At 38.1% G+C, this 24,138-nt stretch overlaps 1 protein-coding gene and 2 long non-coding RNA genes across 3 annotated transcripts; 1 reads left to right on the forward strand and 2 right to left on the reverse strand.

Moving 5' to 3' along the window:
• Window positions 1-3,340: 3,340 nt before the first annotated feature.
• On the reverse strand, window positions 3,341-6,807 carry LOC145725759 (tyrosine-protein kinase Btk-like). Its single transcript, XM_081974601.1, has 9 exons — window positions 6,671-6,807; window positions 6,322-6,622; window positions 6,017-6,082; window positions 5,815-5,943; window positions 5,061-5,260; window positions 4,362-4,533; window positions 4,017-4,304; window positions 3,766-3,961; window positions 3,341-3,713 (listed from the first exon to the last, which is right to left on the reverse strand). The coding sequence occupies exons 1-9, from the start codon at window positions 6,684-6,686 to the stop codon at window positions 3,594-3,596; spliced, it is 1,488 nt and encodes a 495-aa protein (XP_081830727.1). The 5' UTR covers window positions 6,687-6,807; the 3' UTR covers window positions 3,341-3,593.
• Window positions 6,808-18,430: 11,623 nt separating this feature from the next.
• LOC145725763 (uncharacterized) lies at window positions 18,431-23,336 on the forward strand. Its single transcript, XR_014177392.1, has 2 exons — window positions 18,431-18,894; window positions 19,077-23,336. It is a non-coding gene; the product is annotated as an uncharacterized LOC145725763 (long non-coding RNA).
• Window positions 22,677-23,343, reverse strand: LOC145725762 (uncharacterized). The gene is made up of 2 exons (XR_014177391.1): window positions 22,952-23,343; window positions 22,677-22,903 (listed from the first exon to the last, which is right to left on the reverse strand). It is a non-coding gene; the product is annotated as an uncharacterized LOC145725762 (long non-coding RNA).
• Between the last annotated feature and the right edge of the window lie 795 nt (window positions 23,344-24,138).

Raw genomic sequence — 24,138 nt, forward strand, 5'->3', positions numbered from 1 at the left:
ATAGTATATTATAAACCTAGGGACTAAAGTGGTTCTCTAAGGGATTAAAAGACACTTTAGTCACGAGGTTTATATACTATTTTATGCACTTTAGAATGCAAGAAATTAAAAATAAAAAAAATTACAAAACTAACAGTGGTTACAACGGTACTCTCGTATTACTGATAGTTGTTATTGATTGTTGTTGGCATGGTGGATTCACTTAAAATTTATTGTGCCCTGGAAGTGTTGCTATGGCACAAAACAAATGAGTGAGTCCAGAAAAATCGTATTTTTTGAAAATGAACATTGAAGAGGCCGCCCAATAAGAGGCCATCGCTAGCCTTCTTCCAGAAAAATCTCGCGAGGCTTACAAAAAACAGTTTCTTGTTTACCAAAAATGGTGCGATGAACAGAATGCAGAGAATTTTACGGATGAAAAGGTAGGTGCTCCTGGCTTACTTCCTGCAGAAGTCTAAGAAGCTCAAGGCATCTTCTTTATGGAGCCAATATTCCATGATCACAGCCACGATAATATCTGAAGCAAACGTCGACATCAGCAAATACAGTAAACTCCAGGCATTTCTAAAGAGACAGAATGACCATTATAAGCCGAAGAAGTCCAAGACATTGGATTTCGACCATATAAGGGATTTTCTTCAAAATGCTCCAGATGAACAATATCTAGCCCAAAAGGTAAGATTATTTTCTTTACTTTGAATATTTTCCTGATAGTACTACTAAAAATAACACCATTGATTATTTTTGTCTACAAAACTACAAAATGTACTGACAGGAGACAATTTTGTTGCAGGTGGTGCTGATTATGGGAGTCGCTGGAGCATGTCGAGGAAAGGAGCTCTGCCAGCTAGACTGCAACGATGTCTCGGATCATAAAAGCTTTTTTCTGGTAAATCTACAGGGTACAAAATCAGGAAAGGATCGCTTGTTTGTGATAAAAACGTCTGGCGAAAACTCTACGAATGTAGTGGAATTAGTGAGAAAGTATATTGGTCTAAGGCCACCTACAAAGCATACACAATTTTTTGTGTCTTACAAAAATGGGAAATGCATGACTCAGCCCATAGAAAAAAATACATTTGGACAGCTACCAAGGAGAATTGCTGGCTAATTGAGACTACCAAACGCAAACCTATATACTGGGCATTGTTTTCGCACATCATCAGCTTCTTTACTTGCCGACTCTGGATCAACCATAGATGTGTTGAAAAGACATGGTGGCTGGAAAAGCAGTTCTGTTGCTGAAGGTTATGTTGAAAATTCATTGTATCAAAAGAAGAATGTTGCCGATTAAATATTCACCAATGTCTTCTCCGATGTTGATATGGCATCAGCATCAACCATAGGAAGATCAATTTCAGAAAATGAGACAACGGCAACGGCGACTGCTACGTATGTGCAGAATATGTTTACTACTAAAAATGTTGCTTCCAATTGTCCACCCTTCGTTAGCCTTGCAAACTGCACCAAAGTCAATATAAATGTAAATATATATAATAATAAGAACTAGATTTAAGTTATGTTTATGTTAATTATCCTTTTTCGTCCTTACACAATAAAATTTCAATAAAATCATTGTTTAATTTGGAAGAATTTACTTTAAATCTCCCAGGGATTTAAAGTAAATTCCAACAACCGCCAATTTCCACAACCGCCTATACAGTGCAGGCCAAAAGTTTAAATTTTCTCATTTTTGTTCGTGTTTTACGACGAAAGGGCTCAAGTTAGAGATCTGAAAAAAATACAGAAAACTAGTCCGTGATAGGTACTACAACTTTCATTAATACGATTTTTCAATCAAATCAACCGTACAGGCGCTAAAAAATCAAAACCGTTTTCCCATGTTAATCTCCTATGTCCAGGGTGCTCTTGGACACCTGGTATATACAGTGCCATCATTTCAAAACTTCTCACCCTCACTACCTTTTTCAGCAAGCAAAATTACTTGGGACCAAAAAAACACGTCAACTTAGATATCGAGGGGGAAGTTTAAAACTATAGTGGACTTTGTATTTTAGATTTCGCCCCCTTGCCCCTAGAGGTGTCCCCACTTAAAATTTTTAAATGGCATCCCTAGCTTGTAGCACATTATTTTAAAACCCTTAAAAACCCCGATTCATCACCGTTTAAAAAACTGAAATCGGTTAATCCGTTCTCGAAATAGGGTCAAGATGACACAATTTTTACTAAAACACATCAAAAACTCCTTGTCTGGAGCAGAACGTACAAATTCGTTGATTTGTTCTCTTGTAAATACCTTTGATTTTTTTGCTCTATATTCGATGTTTTTCTTCTTGATAAAACGAAGATATTTTGGCCATAAGGACGAAGCAGAATATTCTGCAGCGAGTTTTGCAAAATATGCTAGCAACACCGTTTCTTCTGCACCTCGAACTTGTACTTGGTTTCGCCTCACACAAAACTGTTCATATTCTTTCTCATACTGGACTCGATTTTTCCGGAAGCAAGTTCAACCTTATAGTGTTGGCTGCAGCCAATATATTATCAGGAATATCTAAATTTTGCATGATTTTAATGCGGACAACAAAAATTCAATGACATACAATTTTGTTGATTTTGTGTTGGCATCGCCGTTGCCAATGATATGATAAAGTTTTGAATGTAAGTCGATTATTAGCGATTTAACACCGTCTCGGACATTGCAACAATATCCACGACTATTATAAATCGCATAATAATAGCTATAATGCGCCACTGGAAAATTGAAATAATAATAATAGTCTGCATGGTTTGTTTTATTTTTACTAAAGTAGGAGAAGACAGGAAACTGGAGGGTGTTATTGGGTTGTGACTGATAAACTAAGAGTAAAACAATGCTTGTAATGAAACGACAAGCAATCAATACAATAGGTTTGTATTCAAATAATTGGTAAAAGAAATGTACAAGTAAAATCTATATAAAAACCGAGCTGGTTATAAAAAGGTAAAAAAGAGAGTCCCGCTCACGTCAAAACTACACGGTAATACACGAGTGTTGCGTCAAATTAAAAAACAAAAAAAAAATGGTAAAATCAGTATCAAATCCACGCCTACAATTAAATCGAGTAAGTAGCAATCTATATCACACCAACGTCACGAATCAAAACTAGTAAATTTGATTATTTACATTACAAATCCAAGCAAACGAGGATTATTGGCACTTTTTTTTTCAAGGTTTAGGATCACAAATCTGTCAAAAAAACCTCAAATTTCCTTGTCTACTACTCCCCCCGTTTGATATTACCGAAAGATAAAGCGATTTAGGATTTATTGTCTTTAATGGTTTTCTGCCCGGATTAAAAAATTTTGCAGAGTAGCTCTTGTAGACTTAATAAAACACTTTGGGAATTTTAACTGTTTAATTATATATGGTAAAAGTGCAAAATACAAAGAGTGAAAAGACCGGCTACATAATTTTTATTACTTGTTTTTAGACTACTACTTGTTGACATTTAACGTACAGTGTTGCCACATAAACTAATTTTCATTGTTTTCTCTAATAAAAAACTAACGGACTAACCTACATACACTACGGAACCCAGCTGCACGAGGCTTCGCCCGCAGAAATGGGCAAAGTACCCCGCGTGACGGTTTCACACACGAGTCGCGCCAGTCAATCGACCAAGATGCCTTGCGACACATTCTAGTGTATCTTTGAGAGAGCGAAATGAGGGTTGGTTTTCCGGTAGCGGAGACCAACACTTTTTCATTACCTAACCACACAAATACTGTTACTATTATTCAAAAAAAATTGGCTAAACATACATCATAAACCTCCTTGAAACAGGCTTTAGGTTTGTCCAAAATGATTCCTTTTTGAACTCGTTCCACTACTTCAGAGTTTTTCATTCGGCCGTACGGCGTTTTACCGCACGTAAACACCTCCCACATCAGAACGCCGTAGGCCCAAACGTCCGATTTTGAACCTCCCGATGACGTGTATTGACCATCCAAAACGTACCTGAAATATCGTTTTGTTTTTAAAATTCTTGACATTTGGTGTACTGTGATATTACCTAGCCAATCCAAAATCAGCTACTTTAACAATATTGTCAGTGCCAACTAGACAGTTCTTTGCAGCTAAGTCACGATGAATATAGTTGTGCCGTTCCAAGTAGGCCATGCCCTTGCAAACCTGTATGCACATGTCCAATAGCAGGCCCTGATTGGTCGACAAAGATTGTTCGTGTCTGCGCAAGTAGTTCAACAAAGACCCATGACGCATGTACTCAATCACAATGAAAATTGGTCGGTTTTTGCTGCACACCCCGTACAGTTGGACTACGTTAGCATGCTGCAGTTTTCTGGTAAACAGTTCAAAATTAAATAAGAAAAAAAAAACACCACTAAAAAGCTGTTACGTCATGACTTTAGCTTCTTCAATAAAGTCGTCCTCAGACATGGTGCCCTCCTTCATCATTTTAACGGCAACGTCAATTGTCCCGCGCAATTTTCCCCTGCGCACCACCCCGAAATGACCCGAACCGAGCTCCTCCAACAACATCAGCTCGCTACGATCGATTTCCCATTTGTCTAAAAATCTTTAAGGTTATTTTGATCGTTCTAAAGCAGGTTTTACACCGCGCTTTGATGTCAAAGAAATTCATAAAGCTGCTTCAATGACGAATTATATCAAAACAAAATTGAATGTCAAATTTACCTTCAAATAAAAAAAAAACTTGCCGTTTAGCGTAATGCCAACTGCCAACAGACAAAAACGAAAAAGTGAGAGTGAAAGCTGCAAAATTCAATACATAAACACAGTATTCAGGATGATTATGAAATTTCAAAATAAAAATATCAAAAATACCAGAAAAACAAATAATCTGTAACTATTACCGCCTAAACACTAAATTCACTTGGTTGGTTGGGTTGGTCAAACTGTTTTCATTGACAACTTTGACATAACAGTTTGATAAGTGTAAAATCAAATCACTTTATGCTCCAAGAAGTTCGTGATTTATTTGAAGCATAAAATTTGATAAAATAAATGTTTCCAATTTCTTTGAATTAAAACTGTTGGTGTAAAACCTGCTTAAGGGGCACTACTAGGCAACTACCATGACTTAGACCGGCAGTAGCCGGCGCAGGCCTGTAACAAGGGCTGGTTTTTAGCCGGGAACCCAAACCGCCGCTGTTGTGCTTGTGGTAGTTGATCAGCTCCGAGATCGAGTTGTAACAATGTTTTTCCGATGTGGTGAGGAAAAACTCACCCTTTGAGTTCTTTTTGATATGGTAGTGTTTGACGTGTGGTAGAGAACTGTAAAAGTACGCAATCAGAAGATTACTAGAAAACTACTACATTATCTACGTATTCTACCCAATTTCATTTGGTATATCTGAACTAGGCAAATTAATTTGTTTTCACATAAAATAAACACAATATTTATACTACCAATTCTTAAAAACACTGTATTTCAGAACTAAATAATAATACTCTTTAAGGCTTATACAAGGTGAGCTAAGACCAACCAAAAGTATGTTTATAATTCAAAAATTACCGTTTTACAGTTAGGCGGATGTTAGTTTTTAACTAAAACACCCTAGTATACCCAGGTGTGTAAGTTTCGAATCAATTCCTTGCTTATTAATGATATGAACAGAAAAACATAATTCATTTATGTAGTACAGAGTAGCGTACAGAGTTGGACTGTATATTTTGACACCTTGTGGCGATTTTAGATTTGCTATATGGCTATGGCGTCTCTTTTGAATCAAAACAATAGTAACTCTAAAACGGCTAACTAAACGTCAACGGTGTTTCAGTGTTCAATAACATTTTACGGACGTTTGACAATTTAAAAATCAACTTACATTTTGGTGTAGAATGACAAGGTGTACAATCCTTTAGTGGACGAATTCCGTACAACAAAACAACCTTCCTTGTCTTCGTGTTTGAGTAACGATTCGGACCGTTGCCTGGACATGTCATTCACGTACCAACTGAAATTTCAAATATTAATTTTTGACGCTGATTGTACTGTGACTGTGACTGAACTGTAAACGGATAACTCACTCGTATTGCTGCAATCCGAGCAATTCTTTCTCTTTCACATAGTTGCTGGGGATGAAGCCCACATTGCTGAAATGTGCAATTATTATAATATTTCAGCGACTACAGTTAGTCTAGCGATTGTAACCGGTCGCATTAATATGATTAAGGTGTTATAACGGTACAACACACAATGATAATTACTAATGCAGCACCGGTGATAATAATTTACAATTTCTATTTGTAAATTCCAAACGAAAAGGTCAGCGTGTGCATACATACATTAATGCAAAATTTTGGAAAAAACTAACTGACACAAGAAGACTTACCCTTTAGCGTCTCGAGCTTTCCACCAGTGTTGTTGACTATCATCCATCACCTCATATTCCATGTTCTTTTCAAGGCTTAAATTTCCACATTCAATGGCTTTGTAATTGTAGAGGGCGACTACCACTTTGGTTCTAACCACCCCCGGTTGACTGTCCTTCTGTTTGACGGAGGGGGTGCCGGGAGTGCAGCCGCACGGCATGATGGGACTGGGTTTGATCGTTTCCCGGCAACAGTACCATCTGCACCCGTTCCAAGGGCCCGGATGATAATAACTTCGGATGTTTCGATTGTAGGCACACACTAAAATCAAATTGTTCCTTCCTCTTTTTAACGTTCACGGTCTCTTACCTCTCCTGATGTCCATAATCCAATAAATCCTATCGACGTTGTTCAAAGCTAACAGAAACAACGTGTAGTCCTCGTCTTGATGGTAGCCGACCAGAAACGGGTGAAAATCCCCTTCGATGCCCACTTCCTCGTTGGTAAAGAACGATTGGGCCGCTTCCACTGTATGCACTCGTTCCAGTTCCACTCGGCCTTTTTCCTTTCGTTTCTGGAAGAAATTTCAATTGGTGACATAATATTAAGTAGAAAAATAGATTTTTTGGCACTGCAAAGAAAAAACTCCTTGGCCCAGATGAAAAATCGAGTCGTGCGCAATAGCGTTCCCTTATCGACACGACGGTTGAAATTACAAAAGGGGGAGATTGTGACTTTTTCCCTCCCCCATTTTAACCCACACGAATTTAACAATGAAGGGTGGAAAGTGTGTTTGAAATGTTTTGTTTGTTTATTTGTTTTTTTTTGTATAGTTTTATCCAGTTCAGTACTTCCAGAACTCAATATTAGGTGACTGTAGACAATCAAACCGATGGATGAAAACCAGGGCAAATCAAAAGAATGCTGGAAACTATTGTGGGTACCATCAAGGTGGACATCAACAGACAAGTTATAGTGGAAACCGATCAGGAAACCCTAACCAAAATACAGAATGTCCTAAAAGAAGAGAACAATGTCATGTTACTGAAGAAGACATTGCCTTTATGACCACAAACATGGACAACTCAGATTTAGTGAACTGCAGTATGTTCTTGACTGTAAGTTTGTAGTGGATAGTGGAGCTACAAATCACTTAGTTAATAGTGATCTGGGAAAGTTTATAACTGACAGAAAGCAAGTACATCATAAAATAAGAGTTGCAATACTTGGAGTAGTGGTTGAAGCACATTGGGAAGGAAATCTTAGCCTGAAAACTAAATGTGGACAAAAAGTAACCCTAGAAAAAGTTTTGGTGTGTGAAAATCTATCACACAATCTGCTTTCAGTGAAGAAAATTGAACAAAAAGGATTATCAATTTTATTTAAAAATGGTGAAGTATCAGTAATCAAAAATAATAAAATCATTTTACAGGGAAATTTGTTTGGAAGTCTGTATGTTGTTGATTTGTGTGTAGAGTTTTCCTATTCAGCATACGTCACAGAAAATGATCCTGATTTATGGCACAAGGTAGCTACGAGCCTAAATCTCAAAGCAGCATAGTGTGCGTTGGGCATAAATCTCATCGAACCTACTGTTCGTTTGATGCAACGTTGCCAATTGTAATAATAAAAAGTCTTTGTGATGGTTATTTTTATAATAATGTGTAATTAATCTAGTATTAATCTTATATTTAGACTTATATTGACAATAACTATTAATATTATTAATAACTATATTGACTTAAATAAGCCATTCTTTGAATATTATTGACGTATTCACATGCAGGGACTTAAAACCAATAAGGATCATGGGAGAGGCTAACTTGGTTAGCAACTTTACTATGATTATTTGGTAACATAAGTTATGTTTCAAAGTTCTATTTTCATTTTATTTATTTGATAATATTGTCACGTTTTGGGGGTGGCGCAGGAACAGAAACAACAAACGTAGTACAAGCATGACTTCTTTATTCGGCGCTGCATAACTCTTAGTATTGAACACTGTCCAAGAGGGGGTGTGTAGATGCGTGGGTGTGGGGGTATGGGCGTAAGGCCTTCTGAAGTGCCGCCAAGCGGTACCCGCTCGATACGAGCAGGGTGCCCCTATGTCCGACACGCCCAAAGGACTTACTTTAGGTACTGCAACAGGGTAACGAGCCGTCCGGGCACTAGGAAGTTCGGACTGTCGCTCGTGACCTCCCTCTGGGGATGACCCCAGAGTTCGGTCCTCTTCGATGGCTTGAGACGCTGATTAAATACCCACATCGTGACCCCAATTTGCCGGTCTTGCTGATTCAGACAGTGCACTAGGGGAGACCGGGGCCCGACTAGGTAACGGAACTTAGTGCAATTTATGTTATTCGTGACATCTCCCCCTTCCAACAAGTGTTCGCCCCGAACACTAAAAGTCCATGTTTACAAAATCAACTCACTTATTTTCTATTCTTATTTTCTAATGCAGGTGGGAGAGTACTTTATTTAAACCAACCTATCATCAAATATTACTTCTTAAACTAACACATGTTACTTATCTTCTAGAAAAGGGGTGGAAAAACTTTATTGAACAAATATCTTAACTACTTCTCGATTTTTAAACGTTGCCATGTTTGCATACTCAAAAAACAATTATTCCTTTCATTGGGTCACCTTTCAACCTTGTTGTTGCGTCCATCTTCTTGCCTTCTCATTTAAGCGTAAATTGTTCCCTGCATCGGGCACCATCTTCTAGTACCTTCTCTCGGCACTACATTGTCTAAGCGGAAATCCATCGCTTAGCTTCGACATCTTTGGTCCATTGCGTGCTCTCTTTTTAGCACACGTTGCTTTGGACTACTATACATCGTCATTTCTAAGCCCATCTGGAGAACCTTCTTCAGCCCGTCATTTAAGGGACTCTGGGTGCACGCGGCTGTAGAACCGACGATGCGGAACCCATCCGAAGATGCTGGTTTCTCCTAGGCTTGCTCCTCTTCTTCTCGCTTCTTTAATCAGGTCAATTTGTCGATGGACGCAACGAGGTAATTAGGTGGCCCCTAAAGTCAACAATTAATTAGCAAACAAGCCCGACTCCAATAACATAAACAGACATAAAATGTATTTATAAACAAAACACCTGATACTTGCGCGATTTTGCTACCTCAGCAAAGTACCTAGGTCGGGAATGGCGTCACTGGTCTAGAAAAAATTGTTATTTCATTAACTATACATACACTTATTTTACGAAACCTAGTCATCAAAAAATTTAGTTTTATCTTACCCAATACTATACAAACTAATATGTGATCCTATACACTAAAATGTTTAGGGCAACCTACAGGCCGCTCTTGATATTGCCCTACTCAGTTCAAGCAACTGCGGACCTGCAGGCTGGTCCTTCAAAACTCGCTTGATTCTTCTGGGGTGGGCATTGTTGTGTCGTCTTCCTGATCTCTCTTTCTTTCTCTCTCTTTGTCTCTCTTCTGGTCTTTGCCTCTCTTCTTTCTTCTCTGTTATTCCTTCATCTTTTTCCCGTGACTTAATTGGCTTCAATTGGCGAGGGTGTGTCTATCAATATGAAGATTAATAGACGGGGATTGAACGGGGCACCTCCACCATGTCACGTTTAGGGGGTAGCGTAGGAAGAGAAACAAGATCGTAGCTTAAGTATGTCTTCTTTATTAGGCAGTGAACACTGACCAAGAGGGGGTGTGTGGGTGTGTACGTATAGTGGTAGGTGCGTAAGCCCTTCTGTCCAAGAGGGGGTGTGTAGATGCGTGGGTGTGGGGGTATGGGCGTAAGGCCTTCTGAAGTGCCGCCAAGCGGTACCCGCTCGATACGAGCAGGGTGCCCCTATGTCCGACACGCCCAAAGGACTTACTTTAGGTACTGCAACAGGGTAACGAGCCGTCCGGGCACTAGGAAGTTCGGACTGTCGCTCGTGACCTCCCTCTGGGGATGACCCCAGAGTTCGGTCCTCTTCGATGGCTTGAGACGCTGATTAAATACCCACATCGTGACCCCAATTTGCCGGTCTTGCTGATTCAGACAGTGCACTAGGGGAGACCGGGGCCCGACTAGGTAACGGAACTTAGTGCAATTTATGTTATTCGTGACAATATGCAATGTATATATTTACTTTCTGAAATGATCGATTAACAAACATTAATGGGTTATTTATTCTCAAGAATCCGAACGATACTTACCCCCATTTGCATCGCCGTATTGTAAGCCGAGCTTAAGTTAAGTGTGGGTCAGACTGTGACAGTTTAGGTGAAAAAAGTCACACTCTGAACTACACTTAACTTAAGCTTAGCTTAAAGTACGACGGTGCAAATGGCGGTTATTGAAGTATCTGATTAAGTAATTAAATAAAATGATTTTATAAGTTATAGGTTAGGTTAGTTACGAGCAATATAGTAGATATTGGTATTGGGCTGTTCGGGTTAAGTCTAATTTTTTTAAAAATGTTAGTGCATTTTCTTGAGTATATCATTTGCACTCTCAAGTTATAGGTACATAGTTGACAAAGTGGCATCGTCGCAAACATCCAAGCGCGATCGATATACTTAAAAATTTTCGAAGTACACGTTTAGTCGGGAAGATGGCGCTTGGCCAACAGGGGACCTACGCAATGGGGGCGCCATCTTCAACTTAAGTGATAATTTTTGCTGTTTTATAAAACGTGTACGGGCTATTTATTAATATAGTGTGAATTCTGTAAATTTGCTTTGGTCCCTAGTGTATATAGTGCTCTTTTCTACAAACAATGGAGTCTCAGCAAAAGATCCGATCCAGTGGGACAAACTGTATTTACAAAGGATGCATGAATAGAAAAAGCAGTTCTGATTTAAGCATCAAATATTTTAGAATTCCAAAAGATGAAGTAAAGTAAGTATTCAGAATTTTCTTAAAAAATACACAGTTTAATTAACACTGCATTATTGCAGATGCTTTCATTGGCTGAGGCAATGCGGCCGTGAAGACCTCTTGGGCACGAGTGCTGAAAAATGTTACAACAATTATAGAGTTTGCAGTGTTCATTTTGATTTAGACATGTTCAAAGATGGTCGAGATAAATCTTCAGGCCTATTATTCAGTGCCGAGCCACGCAAATATATGTTAGCAATCACATCAAGATGGCAAGCCCACCGTGAGAACTTCACACGGACTCGTGGTACTTGAGGGCGTCTTTTATCAACCACTCTTGGATGGCGACATATTTATTGGTGTAAAAGGACGTCTTTGGGAATTTGCTAGGCTAAGTTATTTTAAGTGTCCTTAGAATTATTATTGTAACAGATAAGAGATAGGGGTATGTAATATGATACTTGTGAGACGGGTGCTCTTAGGGTGTTTAGTTAAGGGATTGCAGAAAAGTGGAGGGCATTCGGATATTCACCAGCAGAGAGAGTGGTATATTGGAAGAAGAATCATTAAATTGGTTTAGTACGGGAAAATTTGTTTTTATTCTTCCCTCAATTCTTACATCAGAAGTGGGATAGAACAACTACACCCTCCAGCTAACTACATTAAGTGATACTGTGCTTTAAACCATGGAGGAATTTGTGCAATTGTTTGCAAATTCGGTGAAATCTCTTCAAGAGCAAAACAATAAAAGTGTCGTGTCCACGCCTGTGTCAATTCCTAATTTTGATCCCCATTCGGATGATTGTGATGTGAATACGTGGTGCATCGAAATGGATAAACTCGGGAATATGTTCGGTTGGTCAGAATACGAATTAGTGGTGAGAAGTGCTTCCGGATTGAAAGGTGACGCAGCTGATTGGTTTGCGAGTTGGCAGCCCCCCAACAAGTCCTGGACCGTTTTCAAAGAGGAGTTATGCAGCATATATCCAGCAAAACGGAACCTGAATGACAAATTGCGAAAAGCTAGCCTCTACAACAGCGACCAAGCGGACTCTTACTGTGAGTATGCCAGAAAAAAAATGTCATTAATTAAAGCTTTACCGTTTGACATGTCTGATGAGCACATTCGTGAAATTGTTATCGGGGATATTACTGACGTCCAAGTAAAAACTGCCGCTTTTAATAGTAAATTTGACAGTATTGGGGAACTCATATCTCTTTTGGGAAATTACAAAAAACCAAAGCTAAACGATGTCAGTAAACTCAAACGAAGCAACCCATTTAATTCTAAAATTGAATCTAAATTCAGGCAGAACCTTTGCTATAAGTGTAACGAACCTGGGCATATTAGTCGCCATTGTACGAAACGACAAAAGATCGGTCATTCTAATGATTTGAGTAATCGTAATTTTGATAAAAGTCAAAACAGGCCTTCTTGTACTTACTGCCGTAAACTCGGACATCAAATTAATGACTGTTACCAATTAAAGCGAGACCGCCCTTCCACTTCGCGACAGGTAAATTGTTTTTCAATTGAACTAGACAGTGATTTTTGTACTACGTTCAAAATTCAAGATGTCTCAGTAAATTGCTTAATTGACACGGGAGCCGAATGTAGTTTGATTACCGAAACCATTGTCAAACAACTAGACTGTCATTTAGAAGCCGCCTTTCTAACTTTAAATGGTATTGGAGAGACCACGGTATTCGCAAACAATAAAACGACTTTAAATGTCGAGAAAGACGGTACCGCTTTTGAAATTGAATTTTTTGTTGTGGACAAATCGGTTATAAAACCGGATTGTATCTTGGGACGCGATTTACTAAAACACAACGGGATTCAAATCCATGCTGACAATAGTGGAACGCGTGTGTTCCTAGAAAATGACCTGTTGCCAATGTCTAAAGCAGTAAATCTCATTTCTGTATCACCGGACACTGTAAACACACCCTTAAAAGGTCAAGAGCTAAGTGATTTATTGCGTCTCCTTAAAGGGTACGAACAAAACATAACGACTGGTACCTTCGTTTCACCAATAACAACTGCAGAACTGGAAATAAAATTGAAAGAAGATAAAATAATTAATCACCGACCCTATCGAATGGCTCATTCGGAACGCGAAAAAGTCAAGTTGATTATCAAGGACCTATTGGAAAACAAAATTATTCGTGAAAGTACTTCTCCTTATGCTAGTCCTATAGTTCTGGTCCATAAGAAGGATGGTAGCACGCGAATGTGTTGCGATTTTCGCGCACTTAATAAAATTACTATTAAAGACCGTTTTCCGTTGCCTAGGATTGATGATCAGCTGGACCGCTTAGGGAAGCATAAATATTTTACTACTCTAGACATGGCGTCGGGGTTTCATCAGATTCCGATAGCTCACTCCTCCATAGAAAAAACTGCGTTTGTTACACCCGATGGGCATTACGAATATCTGCGAATGCCTTTTGGTCTTTCAAATGCACCGGCCGTTTTCCAGCGGGCAATTTGCAAAGCTTTAGGGGATTTAAAAGATAGGGATGCTATGGTCTATTTAGACGACATTTTAATTCCATCTTTGTCAATAACAGAAGGTTTAGATAAATTAAATAGAGTATTAAGTTGTCTCACAACCGCGGGATTTTCTCTAAATATTGCCAAATGTCACTTTTTTGAAAAACAAATAGAATATTTAGGTCAGGAAATTTCCGAACGCGGTGTTAGACCGGGGAAAAACAAGGTAGAGGCATTACTAAAATCACCAAATCCTTGTAACGTGAAACAAGTAAGGCAGTTTATGGGCTTGGCAAATTACTTTCGGAAATTTATACCTGAGATGGCTGCCCGTACAGCTTGCATTACAAAGCTTACAAAAAATAACGAACAGTTTGTGTGGGGAAACGATCAAAAAATTGCAAAAGCGTACGTATGCGCGTTTCTTAGTAAAAGACCATTTCTGACAATTTTTGACCCTGTCTTAGAGACCGAACTTCACACAGATGCTAGTTCAATTGGGTTTGGCGCTATTCTTTTTCAAAGACAAGCCAACAATGAACTGGGCGTGATTGCTTATTTTTCTAAACGCACCACCAACGATGAATCAAAATATCATTCTTATGAATTAGAAACATTAGCTGTTTATTATGCTGTCAAACATTTCCGAGTATATTTGCTTGGTGTAAAATTCAAGCTTGTTACGGACTGTAACTCACTTAAATTATCTCAGAGCAAAAAAGAATTAATACCGCGGGTGGCAAGATGGTGGTTATTTCTACAGTCATTTGATTTTGAAATTGAATACCGCAGGGGAAAATATATTCAACATGTCGATTATCTTAGCAGAAACCCGTTGGATCCAGCTGTTGAATCCGAAGTAGCACAAATTAAAACTTTAACAACTAATAACTGGTTGAAAGTAGTCCAAAAGAAAGATAACGAGACACAAGATATCATAAATAGGCTTAACGAGGGTAAACTTACTACCGATTACTTTTGTCAGAATGATATCCTTTTTCGTAAAATAAATCCGGGTCAGGATCCGCCTGTCTATCGTGCTGTTGTACCAAAAGGTAGTCGTTTAGGGTTGCTGCGTTTGTTTCACGACGAGCAATGCCATATGGGACCGGATAAAACTTTTGCTAAAATTAATCATTACTTTTGGTTTCCAGGGATGGCAAAATTTGTCAAAAAATATTGTAATCACTGTTTAAAATGTATTGCCAATAAATGTCACACCGGTCCCAGACAGGCTCAGCTTCACCCTATTGATAAGAAACCGATACCTTTTCACACGGTACACGCGGACTGCGTAGGGCCATTTCCGCAATCAACGGAGGGTTTTAAATATTTATTGCTTCTGGTTGATGCGTTTACGAAGTTTTTATTTTTGGTGCCACTAAAAGGGTTGTCTGGACCTGAGACCTGTGAAGCATTGAAATCACATCTCAGCATGTTCGGCATTACCAAAACATTAATTTGTGATCGAGGTACTAATTTTACAGATAAAATGGTAAAGGGGGTACTCTTAGAATTGGGTATCCAACAACACTTAATTGCTAAAAGCGCCCCTCGAGGGAACGGTCAGGTAGAACGGTATGTCGGGACAGTCATTAATTTACTGAGGACAGAAATCGAAAATAAGTCAGAATGGCCGAACAAAATTCATAAACTGCAAACCGCACTCAACACAAGCGTTCAAAAATCAACTGGGTTTTCGCCCGTTTATTTGTTGACTGGGGTCGAAGGTAATAGTCCCGATATCAAGTCGTTAACAGAGTCGCTTCCGTTAAAACCACTTCCGACAAATTTATTAAATGACAGAAATCTGGCATATGATCGTATGAAGCGACAGGCAGAGTTGGCCAAAAATCTTTTTGATAAAAAAAGGAGGTCCAATAAGCAATTTGCGATAGGTGACTGTGTCTATCATCCATCGGGCAATAGCCACTTGTCGAAATTGGACGGCAAGTACGAAGGGCCTTTTGAAATCATACAGATCCTTCCAAATGAAAGATTCGAATTGAAAAATTTAGCATCAAATCGAAAGCGAGTAGTAGCTAAAGACATGCTTAGAGTGTGGCCTGGCGAACTGTCAGAGTAATCTTAACTAGGGGGAAACTTACCCAACGATGGTAATTGCGCTAACTTTTTGAGCTTTTGTTGCCTGTGTGGGTGATTGTGACAAAACGGTTGTTGAACAACGTATTCAATGTATAGAAAGCACTTTAGCATGCGGCTGTACAGTTTTATTGTGTTGAAAGCATAACGCTTTGCACTTGGTACCGATTTAATGTGTTGAAAGCATAACGCTTTGCACTTGGTACAGTTTTATTGTGTTGAAAGCAGAACGCTTTGCACTTGGTACCGTTTTAATGTGTTGAAAGCATAACGCTTTGCACTTGGTACAGTTTTAATGTGTTGAAAGCATAACGCTTTGCACTTGGTACCGTTTTTTGTGTTGAAAGCATAACGCTTTGCACTTGGTACAGTTTTTTTGTGTTGAAAGCATAACGCTTTGCACTTGGTACAGTTTTATTGTGTTGAAAGCATAACGCTTTGCACTTGGTACCGTTTTAATGTGTTGAAAGCATAACGCTTTGCACTTGGTACCGTTTTAATGTGTTGAAAGCATAACGCTTTGCACTTGGTACCGTTTTTTGTGTTGAAAGCATAACGCTTTGCACTTGGTACAGTTTTATTGTGTTGAAAGCATAACGCTTTGCACTTGGTACCGTTTTAATGTGTTGAAAGCATAACGCTTTGCACTTGGTACGTTTTCATTGTCTTGTAAGCAGAACGCTTTACATTTATTCGAATTAATTGTCGTTTTTTTTTAATTTGTTATTCTTTGGTGAATTAACTTGTTCTGTCACATCCATTGCACCAGGCATCCCTTGTATCGATTAAATAATTGTCGTACGATCCTGCTGGTTTTTCTGTTGTTACAGGACTTGGTAATTCGAGAGCGAATTACGTGTCAGGTTGGCCGTGTTAGCAATCACATCAAGATGGCAAGCCCACCGTGAGAACTTCACACGGACTCGTGGTACTTGAGGGCGTCTTTTATCAACCACTCTTGGATGGCGACATATTTATTGGTGTAAAAGGACGTCTTTGGGAATTTGCTAGGCTAAGTTATTTTAAGTGTCCTTAGAATTATTATTGTAACAGATAAGAGATAGGGGTATGTAATATGATACTTGTGAGACGGGTGCTCTTAGGGTGTTTAGTTAAGGGATTGCAGAAAAGTGGAGGGCATTCGGATATTCACCAGCAGAGAGAGTGGTATATTGGAAGAAGAATCATTAAATTGGTTTAGTACGGGAAAATTTGTTTTTATTCTTCCCTCAATTCTTACATATACAATAACTGAAACATGTAAGTGAACCACATTTCATTAGTGCAATATAGAGTTAGCAAACTATGATATTTTTTACATTTTAGATCAGCAGGTCCAACCTGGACTCGACGCTGGTTGTTCAAGCAAGGGACAGAAAATAAATATTCTCCAGAATATTGAAATTCTTCCACCACTTCAACCTCAGTCTACATATTTGTAACTCCACCCTTATGTTCACCTGTAGAAACCCAAACTGAGAATGTTCTAAGTTCTTCAACTCCGCGAAAATCTAAACTGCAGAGTGAAAATGCAATTTTAAAGACAGAAATTGAAAAGTTAAAAGATGACTTAGAAGTATCTCTTAATACTTTATATACCATGTAATTGTTATTAAATAAAATGTCAAACAAAGACTAAGAATATTTTCGGGTTTCATCTCTATCTCAGCAGTCAATTCTGAAAACGCTATTTTCTAATCCAAAACTCTCTGCTGAAACTATGATTTCAGAAATGGCAACACCGCATTGCCACAAATTTTGTAAATACCGGCAACGTCCTTGTACTACCAGTTTAAAGAGCCGAGGTCAACGAAACGTGTCGGCAAACATCAAAGCTTTTAGGCCCAGTGTCTTCTCTTTATGAAATTAGTTACTCTTTGCTTTAGCCTTGATTCAGCTTAGTAAGGCAAAGTGAAAGTAAGACAAACAATGCAAATTTGTGGAGTTATTTTTAATATGCCAGAAATGATTTAAGTTAATCATTTAATACTTGCGTTTGCATACTAATGGCATATTTTTATTTTTACAGAAATCAATGAAGGAAAAGCATTTGATTGAGGACATTACATCCAATTTTTGATAAAACAATCTTCTCCAAAAGGATTTGAAGTTAATTAGAAATGGTTAATGTTTCTGTATTTTTTGAAACAGGCAAATACGTTCTACTTTCCATAAAACGAAAACTAGAGCGTCTTATACTTGTGGAGTTCAAACTTTTTAGTTTCAGGACCGGATTCCTGCTTATTTTTACATGTCAATTAACCTTATAAAGTAATACGTAACACTGCATGCAGAGTATACTTTGGATATAAGTGTGACGCTATTTATTCGGGAGTTCGAATTAAAGTGTGTTCTAGAACAAAAGTTAATGAGAATTGCCTCGGGCGCCACCGGGTTTTAAGAATGTTTTTAGAGTTTTCGAAATGTGAACCAGGAAAAGACAATTCGTATGCCTTGGTAGCTTTTAAACAGCTGTAGACAAGGTTCCCGTCAATCTGTGGTAACAGTGGTTCAGTTGGTGACAACGCTCATAAAAGCCAAAAGTACCAATCAACTAACGTATATTCTCTTTGCCTAATTTAAAATGCCAGCAAACTTAACTAAACCAAATAATTATGCAAATAAGCGTATCTTAAACCCCCCCCCCCCCTTAATTAGACAAGTACGAGAGTGGGAGTGTGCAACTTATTTACGGTACGGGTCGGATGCGATGCAAGACAGGTCAACGGTATAATGCAGAAAGTTAAAAAGCCACGCAATGCAATGAATGTTACAGGTACAAGCTGATTCAAAGTTAATTACGGGGACAAAGCAGGTCTATGTTTACAACTAAGCAATTAACCAATGAGTAAAAAGAACAAGTATCAGGAGGTAACAATAATACAAATTATAACTCGTTTGTGCATTAACCCTTTCCTTCCCAGTGATGCCATATGGCGTAGGTAACTAAATTTGTTAATATCAGGCAGATTTCTTTTCCCATTATTTGTTTTTTACTAAACCTACACTTTATCGTTACCAATAGATGGCACTAGAGTATCAAAACAAAAACGCAGGCATAACCTCTTTTTTTTATTACATGTTCAATTGTCAGTAGTTGTGCGCATAAATAATAGGCGGTTATTTTGTGAGTCTTTTTTGAAGAAACGTAAGTATATAGTTGTAATTTTTGCTTATTTACCTTTAGTTAGATCTAATCAAGAGCTCTATGCAATATTATGGTGATTTCCAAATTGTTACTGTCATTACACGACTTTGAACTTGATGATTCCATATGGAGTCATTGAGCGCCAAGGTTAAAATTTTGGTTAAAATCAATTACTGTTGCAGGTTTTTATTATGTCTGATTACGTTGGATTATCACCTACTGAGGCAAACAATTTGTTGCTTCTGATGGAAGGTGACGTTTCTGATGTAGATATTGAAGACTTGGACAGCGAAAATGAAGAAATCTTAGTTAGCAACAGTCAGGAATCCTATGAAGTGATGCAGAATCCTGTTCCGTCTCACATTAGAAGAATTTCTGTTGAAATTGAATCTCAAACAGAAAACTATGAAGACAAGGGGGAAACTGAAACAGAAGAACCTGAAGATCCAGAAGATCTGTTACCGCTATCGGAAATTAGAAATAAGTTGGTGAGAAAAAGGATTCCAAAATGGATAAAAAAAGATATAGATCCGACAAGTACGCGTTATGAAGAAAGCTTTACACCTATATCTGACGATGAAATAACGCCACTAAGTTATTTCAAAATGTTTATTGATGATGACATCATAAATAACATTGTGGAGCAAACAAATTTATATTCTGTACAGAAAAATTTCAGATCAGTAAATACTAACTATACTTAAATGTGTCAGTTTCTAGGCATTCACATTATGAGTGGAATTATTCAAATGCCTGCTTTTAGAATGTTCTGGGCGAATGCAACTCGTCTTCCTATCATTGCTGATGTTATGCCTAGAAATAGGTTTGAAAAACTCCGCGCTATGCTCCATTTCAACGACAATTCTGAAATGAAAACAAGGAATGAAGAGGGTTATGATAAACTATTCAAAGTTAGACCATTTGTAGATGCCATCCGTAAAAATTTCGGAAAAGTGCCAAATGGGGAGCATCAAGCAATTGATGAAATCATGATTCCTTTCAAAGGGCGTTCAAGTTTAAAGCAATATATAAAGAATAAACCACATAAGTGGGGAATTAAAATTTTTGCAAGAGCGGGAGCATGCGGTTTTGTTCATGATTTCGAGATCTACGTCGGAAAGGGTACTGTGACTAATCCTACAGACTTAGGCATAAGTGGTGACATTGTATTGCGATTATGTCAAAGTTTACCACATAACAAAAACCACAAGCTATTTATGGACAACTGGTTTACATCGTACCAATTGCTTAGTGACCTAAAAAGTCATGGAATTTTGGCATGTGGTACTGTACGTTTAGCGAGAATGAAATGCAACATTTTGAAAAACGAGAAGGAGTTGAAATCGGAAGGAAGAGGATCGTTTGACTACGCAACAGACCAAAATAAAAATATTATAGTTGCAAATTGGTATGACAATAAAACTGTACATATTGCTTCAAACTATACAGGAATTTATCCAATCGGTGTAGTCAAAAGATGGTCGACGACAGAAAAAAAATATATCGATGTAGATCGTCCAGATATAATAAAGGAATATAATTCCTATATGGGTGGCGTCGACTTGAATGACATGTTAGTGTCATTATACCGTATAAAACATGGTGTGAAGCGGTACTACCTTCGCATTATTTTCCATTTAATTGATGTAGCTATCGTAAATGCGTGGTTATTATATAGAAAGGACTGCAACTTGAGAGGCACGAAACATAAAAGTCTGATAGATTTTAGAGCCGATATCGGGAATGCTCTTCTTCAAAAAAATGTCTGTACTCTATTTAGAAAAAGGGGGAGGCCTACAAGCACTGAGAGTTCACCTGTGGGATCACCCACTTTGCTTACAGCCATGCAGAACAAGAAAAAAATCACCATGCCAACTCCAGTTGATGATGTTCGATATGACTCTTACGGTCATTTTCCAACTCATTTGGATCCAAAGCAGCGATGCAGGCAGTGCAAAACATCTTATTCCAGGCTTGGATGCGTTAAATGTAAAGTTGCTTTGTGCTTTACTAATACAAAAAACTGCTTTGTTGAATTTCACGTAAAAAAATAAAAATTAAATTAAGAACTGTTATTTGTATTTGTTTTTCCTATCTGCCCAATGACGCCATATGGAGTCATTGTTCAAAATCAATATTTCCGCTCCTTTTATAGAAATACAACATTTTACGGTAAAAATGAACATACCGGAGCACAAAAAGTAATACAAATATTTTTTTCTTTCAAATTCTGAAAAATTGGGCATGAAAGGGTTAAGCGAGGGGGACGGAAGTCCACCTACTTTGATTGCGCATTCGCCTACTGCGCAGTTGAATTGACGCAAAGTCATTGAAAGTTTGGAGTTTCAAACCCGCAAAAATTTGTTGTTTGTATTTGTTGTAGTATAGTGTTAGTTTGTGGTTCTTTAACAGTTGAGTTTTGCAAATTTAAATTAAGTTGTACAGTGGACAAGATTAACAAGTATTGACGGCCGCCATATTACCCCCTCCCCCTTGTTTCTGTCACCCACTTTGTTTGCTATTGCTCCTTCCTGCTATGTTTACATTTTTTTTATTCATTGCAATTAACCGTCCTAGTGCAAATAAAGTTACGGTGTCACGGGTCGGTAACAGAGTTGGAAAAGGGTATTACTGAACCACCCGGTCTATACGAGCCTTGTAGTGGTTCTTGTTGGCAACAGGATTTAGAAACTTGCTTCCTACGCCCGGTCTAGCGAACCATGTAGCGTAGTCAACAAAAGACAGGGCCAGGAAGTGCGGCCGGCTACTAAATGACACAAACGCCCGGTCTAGCGAACCACGTAGCGTTTGTGTTGAAGGTGGAACTATCGTGTAGCGCCCGGTCTAGCGAACCTCGACGCTACAGAGTGAACTAGGGCCGGAAATTGGCCTATCGGGGAAAAGTATACAAACACCCGGTCTAGCGAACCATGTAGTGTTTGTATAGAAACCTACAATGCCGGATCTATGGCGTAGCACCCGGTCTAGCGAGCCACGATGCTACTGAAGTAAAAGGGCCGGAAAAATGGCCGGGCTGGGACTAACGGTGCAAACGCCCGGTCTAGCGAACCATGTAGCGTTTGCAATGAAAACTGGTGACGTGAACGTTAAAGCAGCGCCCGGTCTAGCGAACCACGACGCTACAGGGTTGGAGTAAACAAGGAACGAACAACCGGTCTAGCGAGCCTCGGTGTTCAAATAACAGGTACACAGTGCACTAGGAGGGCTAGCCACTAAACAGGTATACTTACTGTGCTGCTGGGAGGTTGAGATGTTGCTCGGGGGGGCTATCGGTCGCAACAGAGAATGAACGAGCGCTGCACGCTAGTTTTATAGACCCGATTCCCCACTTTTGGGTAGTGGGCGGTACTCGCGTTACGCGTACTCGACGAAAAGGGTACGCCTACACAGCTACGTCAACTCGTGAATTATAATTACAAGGAAAGTCGTAAACCACTAATTTCCTATTACGCGCTATCATACTGCAGCGTTGTTGTAAACGCTGTAATTCTAGCAATTGTTTCCAACAAGAACGGTAAAAATCGGACTGGCCAATCCTGAGAAAATATAATAACTTAAAAATACGGCTTATCGTATTTTGGCAAAGTACTAGCACTGGTTACTTTACTAAACGGCTTCTATTAATAGTTCCCTTATCTGCATATCGCCGCAAAACCAACGGCACTAACGGACGGCTTAGTAAACAAAGCAAAAAATATTCCTAACTTCGTTACACTAAGATACCTTAACTTGTAAATCTAGGAAAAAAATCTGATCAGTGATTCCAAAAAATCCCTTTTATTTACATACAACATAGGTACAACAAACAAAACAGTTATGTTGTGTTGAACCTGTGGTTGAACTTAAACACATGAACAAAAGAAAACACAACACAAAAGTAACTAAACCAGATAACTTTGAAAGTGATCATTCCACGAGATTAACCAACCCAATTTTCAATGTTCTGACAGGTTTTGTCCACTACTGTAACTGTGATTCTCCTACAAATCTATTTGAATAGTTATTATAGTTTACTTATGATACTAAAAGTACCTACCTAATTCACCTGTTTAGAAAGTCCAAATTCTGATGTAGGTTGTGGATGTGGCAAGTCCAACAAAGTTTGAACAGTGATATCTACCTGAAAATAGTCATTAGTTTCACTTTATTTGCCTATCTTCAAACAAAGCCGCAAATCTATGTAAAACATTCATATTTGTTTATGATAAAATGCTGCTTTTTCTTAGGGATTTTAAAATAAACAAACAAAATAAGGTTCTTATGCTGGATAAATCTGCCAACTTTGCCCAAACTATTCATTACGTTTTGTTATTTATTTTAAGGTAGTTTGTAGAAATATAATAATATAACATATAATATGTACATATGAGTGTAGTAATAATACGTTTTTTGAATGAATAAAAGTATATATTTTATAATCATTATGTGTATTTTTGATATATGCAGATAACAAACAAGTATTGTTAAAAAATTTTCAAGTCACATTTAAAAAAAAAAAAAAATAAATAATTTTTTTTTTATTTTAAAAATTATTTAATTTAAAATTAAAAAATTATTTTTTAATTATAACCCGTGGTCCATTGGCGGCTTATAAGCCCGGATAACTTTCATATTTCAGTTTTGACCGGCCGTGAAAGCCTTCATAGCCTAATATAATGATTTTATGAAAGATATATGAGTAATGAAAATAAAGCCATATAAATCAAGGGCAAATGCTTGAATATAAAGAGAAAAATCAAGTTGAAATTATTACATTGATCTGGTGTAGGTTGGTAAGAAAGACTATAATGTCTCTGGAGAATTTTCTACAATATGTTTTCAACTCTCATGGATGAAGAAATGAAATTCTATGAGTTAGAATGAGCCAAACCACAATTGGAAGTATTCTGTTATTATTTAATTAACGCACTTAATCACACCAAATGCACAGCACATGCATATTTCACATTTCCTCATACATTGCCAAAAGTCTGTGACAAAACCAAGGCGAAATAGGCTAAAATATTATTGCATACTTGCAAGCCCCATTCTATCAATGAGCTTCACCTCCATTCATGATTTTCGAATCAGATTATGAATGAACGTGTCATAGAGTATAAAACAAAGTATAGAGGCCTTTATTTACAAGTTTGGTTATTGGCAAGATAAACAAAGCCAAAATGCGGTGTTGTCAGTTGTATACAGCCAGTATCAAAGTTTATGCGTGGGTGTATGTTTCAATTA

Source organism: Ips typographus, linkage group LG3, assembly GCF_016097725.1.
Source record: "Ips typographus isolate SLU linkage group LG3, UJ_Ityp_2.0, whole genome shotgun sequence".
Lineage (NCBI taxonomy): Eukaryota > Metazoa > Arthropoda > Insecta > Coleoptera > Curculionidae > Ips > Ips typographus.